Here is a 13,800-nt window from a genome sequence, read left to right on the forward strand (position 1 = left end):
AAACTCTAATAACGATAAAAATTGACAAGGTTGATACAATAACTGCATTATATATCTGAGCTTGAATCGAACATAAGCTGAATATGATTTATTAAATTTTATATATTATGATGTTATATAAATATATATATATACATATATTATATATTAAATATTATATATATTATAATTTAATTCTAATTAATTTACGTTTACGAGTGGAATGCTTTTGAAGGGAAACAATAAATTCTATGGGTTATTACTTCATCTTTCCTTCTGGTATGACTTTTTTTTTTGTTTAAATTGGCAAATAAGTGTATATTTTTGTTTTGTTTTCGTATTCATATGTGGAACGTAATTTTCATTGAACTTTTTCTTTTTTGATTTGTTTTTATGTTATGTTCTCTTTGCCTTAAATATTAAAAATTAAATTTCAAATTCATAAACGTATCGTCCAAATCATGTCATGGCGTATAACCATGGAACGTATAACCAACGACTCCGTTGCCTTGAATCCAATTTCTCCGAGCTTATTCTGTATACTTTTCTGGTCGTACAGTATACTTTTCTGGTCGTATACTTGCGAGCTTGTACAGAAATTGTAAAATCGTGCAACGAACTAAGTATGCCTTTAAACGAAACGCAAAATGAACAATTTCTTTATTTATTCCTCAATCAAGAAAATAAAGGGGGAATTTCGCAGAGTACGGGTACTACACATCGAAAATCACTTAAAAAATTCCAGTACAAATTTTAAATACCCGAACTTGTTTGTTGTAAATTGTGATAAACAAAAAGTTGCTCTATTACTGTAAAACGCTTTTACGAAATAAATGTGTGTCTGTTTATTAGAGTAAAACGCCCGTAGCTTCATAATTGTCAGTCTAACAAGATTCGATGATCAAAAGGTTATAAAGGATTTGGGACATGTTCTCTCCAATCTTCGTTAAGGTAAAATTAATTAAATGTTTAGTTGCGCCGCTCGCGTCGTATTTATGCATATTTATATATTTATATATTGTAAATTAGGTTGTTTTTCTAAAGAAAAGAAAGAAGAGAAAGCTAGTTGTCGTAAATAATAATAAGATACACCAAGTACGTCTTCAACAAGCGTTGATATGATAGGATATATTAGTTTTCGTTCACAGATATAGGGGTCCCGATTTTCCGATAAATCTTTTTTATACCCACCACTATAAGATGGGGTATACTCATTTTGTGTTATTTTCACAATGTCTGTCACAACCAAAAGGATGCTTCAGAGATCCTATGAAGTGTATATATTCTTGATCAGCGAAAAATTCTGAATTGATTTAGCCATGTCTGCCCGTCTATGTGTCACTGCAATAATGAAGACATCGACTTCAAATTTGGTAGAAACATTGGAAGTTTTTGCGCGCAGGTTAATATTGAAAATGGGGCATATTTGTCAGAGAAGAAGCCCGCAGTTTAGCATAAACTAAACGCAAATGTGTTTGTCTTAACAAAAATTTGTGGATTTATGCTCGTCGCTCGAAATTTATTAAAGTTAGAAGCCGGAAATTTACTTTAAGAAGCGCTCTACGCTTTGGTGAAAAAATGGAAGAAATCGGCCAGGCCCACTCAAAGTTATAAGTGATTAAATTCTCTTTTTCCACCTTTTTCATATTTAAAGCTTATTTATCGTAAGATTAACAAGACAGAATGCTTAAAACTATTTTGGACATTCCTCAAATGAAGATATATTATGTACTTAAGAAGGGGTATATTCTAAAATGGACATGGTAGACACCGCGACCTGATGTGGCTCGGGAGCGATTGCACTATTAACGGCTATCGAATAATTGCACAGTTGGACGAAAATGTATATTTTTGTCTTCGACGTGAATAATTTATTTGATACACACCTCTTTTATATTGCCATGAATGTGATGATCTATAATTGCTTGGGAAATTTGCCCGTCAGAAAAACCCAATTCTCGCATAACCATCTTCCATCCCTCTACTAAACGTGTTGCTATCGTATCAATTATTCGATGACTGGGTTCTTCTTGAGACTGCATCATCGCTACAATAGTGGTAGTTTTTCGATTCCAATCGTAAATATGATCTGCAGGTACATTCTTTCTTTTATTATTGGCGTTATTTTCATTATGTACATTGTAAACCGAACCAATATGTAATTTGTTAACATTTGAAAATTCCATTACAACATGCTGTTGAGAATTTTGTACGTTCATATTATTAATTCTGGATTCCAAATTATTTTGTATTTCTATAAAATTATTAACCACATAAATATGTGTGTACACGCATATGCATATATAAATGCTGTAACGAAAACTTTAAATTGATTTACCAAGTAATCGTGTGTCTGAGTGTGTTAGATCGGTGGTCGAATCTGTTGCATTATTATTATCAAGGCATTGTTCGTCATCTTTGCGATTAATCTCTTCAACCGGAGCGGCGTCTCTCAAATCGCCTGCTTCTATTTCGGAGACTTCATTAGCTAGCGAATCTAAGCCCTCGTTTTCGGAGCGTGCTTTGACAACCGCCGAACCAATCGCATCACCACCGCTTTTTGTGGGCCAAGCGTATCGTGAAAAATTATTTAAATTAGCGCTAGGATCACTAAGGCGACGTTGATAGCCGTATGAGCAATAATCACCATTATCCTCTTCCCAATCATCCCACATGTCAGTGGCACAAAACCTAAAATATAAATATTCTTATTATTTACGTTTTGATTTGATATATGAACATTTTCATTTACATACCCTGGTTCGCTGGTGGGAGTTTCTACGCCCGATCCCTTGGTCAAAATGTCTACAACAGAAACAAGACCTTAATTGATAAACAGTATTTTAAATGAGCTTACATTTCAAGACGTGAAACTCTGCACTTCAAGTGGTAAGACTTTCGCTGATTTTCTTTGAACACTTACCAATAACAAAAGCAATTTTTAATGTGATTTAAACTTGTTCGTCCTTGCCAGTTCAAGGCCGCAAATTTCGAAATACGTTGATAAACCTCCTGCGACAAAGACCATTTTTATAAAACACATTGTGTATAAAAAATTGAAGTTGTTCCCTATATCACATTTGAAATTATTTTTTTAATTGCTTGTAAGTACTTCATAGGAAATATATTTTTTCTTACTTAATATTATTTTGTTTTTTTAGCTAGCCAACATTCAAATATATATTATCAGAGCATTTCCGAGTTGCTGCGTAAATGTTATGAGCTCAATACGTCAGGTATATAACAAACATCCAAATGACGGCCTGGTTTTTCAAACTGAAAAAGTTATTATTTAAGTACAAATTTTTTGAAATGTTTTGATGAAATTAAATACAACATCGTATATATAAAACATTGTACCAATTGCAATGGAAAAACGAAAGCTTCTGCCACAAGTACAAGAATGTGCAGAGCCAGATTTTTACGGTTTTCCGCACCACCCTTGGGGTACCGTGATAGGCACGTTGCCAATTGTTTTAAATGGCTGGCTCCCCAGTAGGCCTACACCATTATATACATAAATGCAATTTTACAATTATAGTAATTTAATATATGCATCGTGCATTGCATTAACAAACATTAATATGATATAATAATAATAATAATAATAATGATACTTAGTAATATAAAATAATATATGATAATACGTAGTAAATAAAAAGCCCCGCTAATAAATACATATACATAAAGAAGTAAAAATTACTGTGCTGACATATGCAAAAGAAAAAGAAATATTGTGATTAATAAATTTTATATACAAAGATGATCACAAACTTACCATTGGCCTATGAAAGTATCGCATACTGCTGAAACGCGATGAGTGGAGGTGCAGAAGGAAGCATGCTCTTTGATCTAAAATAAAATAAAAAGAAATGAATAAATTATATATAATAATAAGTAACGATAAATGCAAACTTACCTTTAGCATGTAGCGAATCTTCATTTATATGAGGCGGCGACCGGATAGCTGGATTTGACTTTGCGAGCGGACGAGCATGACTTCAAAATGATGATACATTTTTAATTCTTTTTTGGATCCAGTTTTTGTCAATCAGCAGCAAATGTATGATGAATCCTAGGAGGTTAGTCCGGTGACTTCTTCCATTGGGGCAGAAGCCTTTTTTCTTGAAGAAGTCAAGCTGCTTTAGAATTGTCGCCTGGGTGCGCTTGCCGATGTTGCGTTCAACCATATGGAACTTCATAATTTCCAAATAGATGCCCCAAGAAAACATTGAGCACATCAAGCCTCGGAAATTCGGCTTCCAGATCCTCATTAGCCAGGATTTCGTCGTGTTCCTGTATATTGGCGACTAGCATGCCATCAACTTCGGAGCATGTTTCTTCCTTCCTCAGCGTTAAGTCGCTTGGGCATGCTTGGCAGCTTAGCTGCTCACGGATGTATTGGGCTATTCCATAGCCTGTGAGCAGCCTGAAGTGTTCCGCCTCGTTTGCGGTTAGCCGTCTGGCAGCTACTTTGTACGGCACCCCATTCAAATCGCAAGACGGGAACTCATCTTCGGCCTGGGCTGGTGTCTTATAATCCAGCTTTTTAATGAGATCATAATCGCCAACAGTCCGTGATTCGCCTCTCCAAAATTCTAATTGCCGTTTCATTAGGCGGATGCCTAGCTTCATCACATCTTCTACCGGTCTTGTCCTCTTTCTCCTGCCTGGCGCCATCTTACAGAAAAATTTCTCCCGCCAACTTTTCTGGCTGTAAATAATGTCTTGTGCGCATGCGAATACCCTTACCGGTTTGATTTTTTCTTAATAATAGCAGTGATATTGATATCAAATAAAACAACTCGGATAGTGGGTATGGGAAATTCGTCACCGCCGAATATAGGTTTCCTATTTGTCTTTTTTTAAGTTTAAATTTATTAAATTAATAATGTACAATTATCAACAAAACTAGAGATAGAGATGTAAATCATCACTAACTCATCAATTTTTTTATTTTCTTCATTTTGGTTTAAAGCAAAACCCTCCAAACTATTGAGAAACGACATTATTGCTATTGAAATTCACATTGGAAACGCCGGTTTCAGATGTTTGGAGGTGGGGATCAAGTTGTCTTTGAGATTCTTGGCTACAACTCGACTGCTTATCTTTTAGCAGGCATCTTCTTTTGTTTGGATGAGATCCTTCCTACACGCTAGAAAATGCAGCTGCTCACGGATGTATCGCACGATCACGTACCCTGTGAGCAGCCGCAGGTAGTTTTCTTGATGCTTGTGGACTTGGTTTAGAATCCGATCACCGAATATCTTCCCATCGAGGCCGAACGGCGTAAAATCTGTAGTCCATGTTATTGATGAGGAAGTAATCGTCGTCGGTCCTGAAGCCACTTCTCCATTTTGACACCTTCAATCTTTCCGTCAGCTTCGTTATTTCCACTGACAACCTAGTCCTCCTTTTGATGACGCATTGGGCTAGGTTTTGGAAAAATCTTTTTACCAAGTGCTGGCTTACCCTTGCTTTATGACGCTATGATTATGCAAGGGCAAGCCTCTGCCAGCTTACCCATAAGTTCAGTAAAATTGGTAATTGTTAGACGGGCGTCCATAGATAGCTGGTCCGCGATTAAATTTGCGTCCAAATAATTTCTGGTATCTTACAGATCATCTTTTGAAGAATTTCGTCAACTTGGTAATGTTGACGATCAAGTCGCACGTCCTCTGCGCTCCGTCGCCATCGTGTAAATCCGTGGTCTCCCTGAGGAAATAGTTCAATAAAACAAATTTGATGTTATTGTAATAATAATAATAATAATAGGTAAAATTAAAGCAATTTTTACATCAATAATTAAAAAAATAATTGTAATTAAAAAAAAAAGTAAGGAGAAAGAAATTCGAGAAGCAGATTTAGGATCAAAACCACACTCAAAAGGTGATATATTTTCTCGATCAATTTAGATTTTTTTAATAAAATTGAGTAGATAAATATTACATTAGTTGAAATTAATAAAACAATATATCTTATTAAAGTAATAGAAAAGATTATCTTATGATTAGCAGTCATTTAATATAAAGAAATAATCATACCTGCAATTTTTTGCAGCACGGGTGTTGCACCCTGTATGTCATTGTCGCTTGTAATAAATAAGAAAAAATAGTCAAAAAATGGCAGCTCTGTTAAATGGTTAAATGGTAATGCCATTCAACTGTGTTATCTAACGGACCAAATGAGAGACTTGAGACTTTGAGAGAGTGTTGAGACTTTTTTTTCATTTGTTATCGTTTTTTTCATTTATCCCGTGTGTACTCAAGTGATTGTTCGAATCAAAAACTCTTTTGTATGGAATTTGTATTTTCTCAATTATATAGAATTTGTATACGGAAATTATTGAGTACGAATATACACATTAATCTCGCATCGATGAGGCTTTTTTATAAAGACCTGTTGAATGATTGAGAACGAATATACGTTTATTCTCAAAGCGGCACAATACATGCAAAACAAATGAGAATGAATGTGCGTTTATTCTCAAAGCGGCACAATACATGCAAAATTCTTGATAATTGTATACGCTTATTCTCAAAAATACATGAACAGCGCAATAGATAAAATTCGCGATTATAAAATTTCTTAATTTCTTTTATTTTACAAGTTAGCTTAGAATTAAACCGTCATAATTTTTAAACAACGCCCTCGCTAAATTTGAAAGGCAAGGCACAGAGTCGCTTATAATATATGTAAATGGTTGAGTGCCCAACTAACAACTTAAATGTTAACGCCAATCAGCTATGTGGTGTATAGAATTGGGAGCTTTCATTAATATCAAAGATTTAACAAAGCAATTGCGCATAGTAGGACCTAGTGTAGTGGCATGATTTTTCAACAAATCTAGCAAGTGCTGAGGAAATTCCAAGTATTCAGCAGAATAACATTGGATATCATAAATTAGGTTTTTCTTTACAAGTTTATGTGGACGCTAACACCATTTACATGAGATAATTCACCTTGCGAGATATGAACGGAGGATGAATCTAATTCGATCATTACACAAGGCTATTCTTTGCTCGCGTTGTAGAGTTATGGACCCCATATTCGAGTAGATTTAAAATAGCCACAACGTCTTTTTATAATCTATAATTATCTTTGGATCTTGCCTTCATTTCTTATATTGTATGACATTGTTATGTTTCCTGTATATCTACCTTTACTGCAGTGCTGAAAGAAAGTCCGTAGTCTGACTAACATATTTATATTAATTGTAGTATTGTGTAGATGATATGTGTAATTGAATTGTCAGAGCGTTTTTTCTTTTCATCGAAATACATTCTATTCCAATATATTCAGAATAAATAAAAAAATTCTAAATATCAAAATAAAATTAACTGTAAAAGTTGGTTCTTCCGTTTCAAATGTCCGAAACGAAACATGATCTATGTATATATATATATAATATCAAAGACAGAAGCTCCCGCAAAAGAATTTTAGAAGATCATAGTACTACCTTCAGCTTTATACCAACTATTGATTTGGAAATTTCCTCAAAGATCAAAGGCGTATAAATTCGTTTTTGATATTTACGTAATTTTATTTTGAATTCCTGGTACGTCTGATTTCAAATTCACACCTGAACATTTGTCACAACGTGAAATTAAGTGACGCATACAGTAGGGTATCAGACATTGCTGGCAGCGCGTTCTTATTTTTGTACCATTTCTTGAACGGCATCCTCTACAGCGACGACGACTCTCGTTTTCTCGCGCTTGCAGAACGACACCTTCCGGAATTAAAGCCTTATCAGCTGGGATAGCAGGCAAATGCAAAGTTCTCTTTTTGGTAATGCCACTTAAAACGGCTTCCACATCTTCTCCCAAAACTTCTGTTATCTGCAACTTTAATGATACCGATAATTTTTGGTTTGAATGCAAACGTTGTTTTAATTGTTGCTGCGTCAAAAACAGACCTAATTGGCGTTGAAAATCGCGTTGTTCCATACGAGAATCGCCCTTTTCCGATAACCGCATCAATATCCAAGCATTAAAAGCAGCCATATTCAGTAAGAAATATAAAAATTTTCTTGGCCACCCTAGTTGGGCTATTGCCGGATTCCCGTACGCTGTATTATAAATGTTCATTTGATTATGTGCACGTCTATTGCTTGATCTTGCAATTTTATACAATTTTATTGCGCTAACACGCGTTGAAAGGCCGCTGGCTAATAGCAAACCTGCTTGGCTGATTTCTGTTTCGCATCCAGATATTAACATCAAATCATTTTTCGAATACCACACCTGAGGAGTCGCCATCGATTTAACGAGATGCGTTGGCACCCCTTCAGTTCTCGATAAAGATCCAACCACTTGAAGTTGTGTTTGTTGTAACTTGCCCATATTGATCATCATATTGCTGTTAGTGTAACGATCGTTAAGACATAGACAGCGTCTGGTGTTTTTAATATCACTCGATATTTGATAGACTTCTTCGTCCAAATATTTATTTCCTCTGGTTATTAAAGCATTACTTATGTACAATGTCTTCGCATCGCATAAGGTAACAAATCGAACGCAATTTTTTTCATCTTCTGAAGGCGAAGCATGTTCAAATGAATTGAAAAAATCAGCAGATGAATCCATTACAAAATCGTCCAGCATACAAATGTTGCTTGCAGTATAGTACGAGCGACAATTAATAATAAATTTTTCCCACACAGTTCCTATCTCGTCGATAACAGACGTAAGTTTGCTACCATCCGGGTATGTATCCGAAATGCGTATAGATTCAGCAAGAAAGACAAAACGTTTATAATGCATGGACGCTCGAAATATAGCATTTCCTAGTTCTAGTGTCCATAATTCCTCCATGGGTCGGGCGTTTTCATTGTTATGTAAAACACCGCATAAATAATTAAGGCCTAACCATGATCGAAGTTCGATCACATCTGTCGTTTTGTGGTGAAGTTCTTTGCTTCTGAGCGATTTTATAAACTCGTTTGTTGCTTTAACAATTTGTGTCAATATAGGTAAATCCATAAGCAGATGCCAAGCTTCTACAGGGCTGAAAACATTCTTAGCTGGGCCTTTTCCAGAAGGTTGATAATCTGGCAAATCGTTTAAAACGGTATTCCCAGGCTCCTTACTCCATAGAATTTTATTAGGTTTTCTCGGTTTTCCCTTAGAAAATTCCTTCTTCACCTCATAGTTTTCTACGTCTTCTCCATTTAATATATGGGATCTTAAAAAATCACTCTCTTCATATTGCCAAGGAAAATCGATTACGTCGATTTTCCCCTCATGTTGAAGCGGATCTTCGCAATAGTTTTCGCATTTCCTCTGCAATTCAATTGGATCAAGAAAGTCGTCTTTTAATTTCTCTTCCTCTGCGAACACTGCTCCAAAAACTTCATTATCGGAATCTTCTTGAATTTTAATATTAGCGAGAACTTCGTCATCGACGGCAAAACTCATTCTAAAAATTGTTTTTTACTTTCAATATACCAATAAATCCAATTTAGAAAAACATTACGAACACTTTCGTTTTCGTTTAAGTATTCATATTTACTTATTATATCTTGTACTGATAAACGGTTAGTTAGTGAATTCGTTGGACTTGCCAACTCTACATTTTGACATCGTAATATTCGGAGTCATTCTGACTTTTGGTTACTCTACGTACTGTAAAAGTTCTATTTCGATTTTAAAACTGGTGCCGAGACATAAGAATTACAAAGGTTAAAAGCATTTTTCAATTTTCTTAAACAACACCACACAACCTGTAGCGCTAACAACCTGTGACCCATAATTTCTCTTTAGGCTACAAATTTGATTCACTAATTGTGACAATATGATGAAATAGTGAAAAGGATAATTAAAAGCAACCTCTTTCGTATGATAAGGACAAACAATACATTGCATTATGATACGTACTTCCTAACTACTCTTCATCCCATCGTCGTATACGTCAAAGACAATAATGCCTGTTGAAAATAATTTCATATCAGAAATCTGTAAAATCTTGTTAACGAAATATTTATTTATATTCGTCTGTAAAAATAAAGAAGGAGCTTCCGTATTCAGTTGAGCCTAACCGATATAACATTTCTTTTTATAAAACTCGCGTTTATTTGAAAGTTAGGTTTTCTTACATTATATCTGCGATCGCATTGCCGAAATTCCAAGAAGTAAAATCTCATCAAAATTTATGAATATGAAAATATATATCAGTCTAATACATGCACTCGAGTCGTATTAAAATTTTTAATCAAGTCTGTAAATCAATTATCTGAGCCGATCACCCATTTCAATTAATATACCCGCTTTATGAAGAGAAAGTAAAGGTAAATAGATTCACTTTGTTAATTATTTGCCCTAATTTTTCGAAATCGAAAGATAGTTTACGGTAATCTTGAATCTTCATATTTGAAACCAGAGAGTAAAAGGTAATTAAATAGATCTTATGTAATATTAATAAGGTGTCATTATGATAGTGATTCTCTGAGATGGAGAATGTTAAAAATATCGAGAGCTAGACGTCAGCGCAAAGCGAATTGTAAATTTTGATCATGGCGGACAGACGCAGAGACTGCAAAGGTCGACTAAGAACCCGTTTCTGGAATGGAAAGGACAAAAGCTCGACATACAAGAGATGAACACATGCTTCCCACATTTTTTCTTTTCTAATGTCAGCTAAACTAAGAAAAAATTTGAACGCATATTTGAGAAGCACCAAATATCATCCGAAAAATCTAATACAATTTCTTTTTATTGTTTGTACACATTCACTTACTTATTTCCTTTGGTAAGCTGCCCTCATAAAATTTCAGTTTATAACTAGAAAGACATTTAAAACTTTCTCCACTTTATCACTACTATTACATCCTTTTAATGTTTATTTTGTTCACGATTGTTGCCTTTATTGAAAACAACTCTGTCCTCTCTCTATTCTCAACATATGGTTCTTCTTTTACTGTGCAAACCGTTTTCGAGCATGACACGATATTCTTGATAATCGAGTTTAGCATATCTCACTGGTAGAGTCCTAAAACCAACCAAAAAAATGCTCAAAAATCACAGGAATTTCGAGTATTTAGAATATCACCTATGTAATTTGCTCAGACTTAACATAAACACATACTTAAAGAGGGTAATGAAAATGGAATTTGATTTGTAAGAGTATATTTCTCATTTAATGTACAAGTAGATTACAACTTTTTCTTTAAAATTGAGATTAACTTGCTTTTAAGACATAAATTCTGATTAAAGTATTTAAGCCTTAATTTATAGTTTTTTTTTAAAGCTGCCATTGTCTATAATAGATGAGAAAAAAAGTATTAAAAATAAAAGTTTAATATGGCAGACGAAAATTCAAAATAATAAGATAAATGATGTTGAGGTTCACATTTTTTGTTTTTCATTTTATATTTATTAAAGTATAAAATTTTATTGGCAAAAATTTTGTTTTTGTTACTTGACATCTTTTTTTCGTAACTCTTCTCTCTTGTGTGGTTGTTCAAATTTCTGCTTTTATTCAGTTTTTTTTCGAAGTATATTTTCCGGTAAAATTAAGTGAACAAGGACCTTATTATATTATTAGTGGAAAGTAAAACTCTAAGACATTAAAGTTATAAAATAGACTATTGTAAAAATATACTTCAACGCCTAAATGCAAAGAAAATTTGCAGCAATTAGACAAAGTCCTTATTGATGTTATTTAGTTATATATGATGGTTTCCGAATTACGTGAAGCTCTACTTGTCAAGAGCGGTATTAGTCTTAGTAGCAATAACGCATTCCTCACCACAAGACTTGAGTACTGTACACTAAAAGATTTAAAGAAAACAATACAAAATGTTCTGTTCTTTCAATCTCATACAACAACGAAGAAAAGAACAAATTCTCACCAAAAGGTCTTTGCCATTATCGAAATCGGCTCTTAAAGAATTGCCCAATTCACCCTCAGGTAATTTAAGATCCTCCCTAATTTCACCATTGTCTGACATTAAAGTCAAAAAACCGTCATCACTGATGTCGGTCAACTGATAGTCTTCCCTCTTAACATGTGGAACATCCATGTTGTGAGTAGATGGGCAAATATCTTCATATCTAGGATTTGTAATTAATTTTGCTTTTAAAAATTTCTAACGTAAAGCACTCTTCCTGAACGATGTGCACTTACTTCTTATTTGTAAAAATATCGATGCCTACCAAATGGACCTTAGCGTGGCCGTGCTTTCCAGTTTTGGAAGTAGACATTTCAACAATCTTACAGGGTCTACCTTTGAGCATAACAAAACCATTTTTACGCAATGCGGAACATTGCATTGGATAAGTTTGAGAAGCACCAGAATCTCCAGTTTCGAAGTGATGGTCGTCCATTTCAGCCATTTTGATTAAAATTCAAGTCTAGACCCTGGTGAAGAATATCTAAAACAAACAAGAAAAAAACATGTCCATATTAAGATTTAACTTTAGAAAATAATTTTCTTTAAAATCAAAACTGTTCAGAATGTCTTTAAAAATGCCGCGCCCCTTTGTTAAATACCAATTTTTTTTTTTAATGACGGCATTTACACAAACGTACACCTCTCGCAAGCAAATGGTGCAATGCAAAATCTATACACATATACAAAAATGTATATGCACATACATATGCATATATGTACAACACATATGCATAGACTGAAATCAACATATAACCTTTTCTTGTCTTCTTCGGCACAAAAATATTTATATTAATTTGTGTATACAATTATTTCAAAAAATTTCTTTTATCTGTTAAGTTTTAAAACAATGTTTTTTAATGCATTGTTATTAAAAAGATCTCCGTAGTATGCGTTTTTGTAATAAAAGATGCGTCGTGCGCTAAATACTCCTTCTGGAAGCGGCACAATCATCTACACATTCAACTGAATCATATTTCTAAAAAAAATATTTGTCGGACTGTGTAGGAACTGTTGTTATATTACTAATTTTATTTTTTGTGTATTGATTTGTTACACTTTTTCATTCCGATTTTTTGATGAATTTTAACAAAACTTTTCTAATAAAAGTTTCACAAACGTTCACAATTTTTTTACAGAAAAAAAATCTTAGATATACTCACATGTGATTTTAAGGTTTTGTCGTAACCAAAAAGAGGCGAAACAAATTTATATCCGCTTAAACATGAAAGAACAAGCACTTTACTCAAGCACATGTTTGCCCAGGCTTGTCACGTTTTTGCAGAACACATGCCATTTTCTCCTTAAATCCCTAAAAATTAGACAAATTGAAGCAAAAAATTGTCTTATCAAGCAGCATACACATAATATTCCGAACAAAGACAAAATCAATTTTTTTTTTCTTTTTTGTTGACATTTCGCTTATGGGAATTCGAAATACCAATTTTTATAATCATTACAGGGGCTATATTATATCGTTTCCGATACCTTTTAAAATCTGCATTTTTTTAATAAACGTGGTTAGCGAATTCTATTTGTCCACGCGCTTTTATTTTTAAAGTAACAGTTGCTACTTGAATGAAAGGATGGCTGGCTTTTAAATGTCTCTCTCCCATCAAAAGAAACTTTTTATTATTTTTACTAATAATTTTAATTATTCAATAAATTCATTCTTATTAGTTTATAATATTTAGTTATTTCTAGTAACACGGAAACAATAACCAAAACAAATATTTTATTAAAAACTATAAAACTCCTAAGATATTTAGTATTTTAGAAGCAACTAGTTTTCGCAATATGCATCAATTTTGTGACCAAGAATGTTGCGAACTAATTCATACCTATTTATCGACGAATATAGAGGTATTTCATAATAATAAAAATTTATGAATACAACTGAAAGGTGTGAAAAGTATGTTTCATATATGTAT

General features: G+C 33.6%; 3 protein-coding genes across 4 annotated transcripts; all 3 read right to left on the reverse strand.

Moving 5' to 3' along the window:
- Nucleotides 1-1,850: 1,850 nt before the first annotated feature.
- LOC119640996 (protein immune deficiency-like) lies at nt 1,851-3,922 on the reverse strand. Its single transcript, XM_038039417.1, has 6 exons — nt 3,899-3,922; nt 3,758-3,831; nt 3,664-3,686; nt 2,736-2,802; nt 2,318-2,670; nt 1,851-2,233 (listed from the first exon to the last, which is right to left on the reverse strand). The coding sequence occupies exons 1-6, from the start codon at nt 3,920-3,922 to the stop codon at nt 1,851-1,853; spliced, it is 924 nt and encodes a 307-aa protein (XP_037895345.1).
- A 3,575-nt stretch (nt 3,923-7,497) lies between these two features.
- Nucleotides 7,498-9,485, reverse strand: LOC119640922. The gene has a single exon (XM_038039276.1). The coding sequence runs from the start codon at nt 9,396-9,398 to the stop codon at nt 7,512-7,514; it is 1,887 nt and encodes a 628-aa protein (XP_037895204.1). The 5' UTR covers nt 9,399-9,485; the 3' UTR covers nt 7,498-7,511.
- A 1,945-nt stretch (nt 9,486-11,430) lies between these two features.
- Nucleotides 11,431-13,130, reverse strand: LOC119640935 (eukaryotic translation initiation factor 5A). 2 transcript variants are annotated; one of them, XM_038039301.1, is made up of 4 exons: nt 13,033-13,130; nt 12,106-12,353; nt 11,831-12,032; nt 11,431-11,749 (listed from the first exon to the last, which is right to left on the reverse strand). In XM_038039301.1, the coding sequence occupies exons 2-4, from the start codon at nt 12,312-12,314 to the stop codon at nt 11,678-11,680; spliced, it is 483 nt and encodes a 160-aa protein (XP_037895229.1). In that variant the 5' UTR covers nt 12,315-12,353; nt 13,033-13,130; the 3' UTR covers nt 11,431-11,677. The 2 variants fall into 2 exon arrangements, with proteins under 2 accessions (XP_037895229.1, XP_037895230.1); XM_038039302.1 differs by lacking the exon at nt 13,033-13,130 and adding an exon at nt 12,627-12,826.
- Between the last annotated feature and the right edge of the window lie 670 nt (nt 13,131-13,800).

This window comes from Glossina fuscipes, unplaced genomic scaffold (assembly GCF_014805625.2).
Source record: "Glossina fuscipes isolate IAEA_lab_2018 unplaced genomic scaffold, Yale_Gfus_2 133, whole genome shotgun sequence".
In the NCBI taxonomy this organism is placed as follows: domain Eukaryota; kingdom Metazoa; phylum Arthropoda; class Insecta; order Diptera; family Glossinidae; genus Glossina; species Glossina fuscipes.

Coding starts and splice junctions, on each gene's coding strand:
- LOC119640996 (XM_038039417.1), bottom strand. CDS start 3,922: ATGAAGATTCGCTACATGCTAAAG. Junction 3,687..3,757: donor GATACTTTCATAGGCCAATG/GTAAGTTTGTGA, acceptor TGCATATGTCAG/CACAGTAATTTTTACTTCTT. Junction 2,803..3,663: donor AGTAATTTTTACTTCTTTAT/GTATATGTATTT, acceptor TTATCAATTAAG/GTCTTGTTTCTGTTGTAGAC.
- LOC119640922 (XM_038039276.1), bottom strand. CDS start 9,398: ATGAGTTTTGCCGTCGATGACGAAGTTCTCGCTAATATTAAAATTCAA.
- LOC119640935 (XM_038039301.1), bottom strand. CDS start 12,314: ATGGCTGAAATGGACGACCATCACTTCGAAACTGGAGATTCTGGTGCT. Junction 12,033..12,105: donor GATATTTTTACAAATAAGAA/GTAAGTGCACAT, acceptor TACAAATCCTAG/ATATGAAGATATTTGCCCAT. Junction 11,750..11,830: donor ATAATGGCAAAGACCTTTTG/GTGAGAATTTGT, acceptor TAAATCTTTTAG/TGTACAGTACTCAAGTCTTG.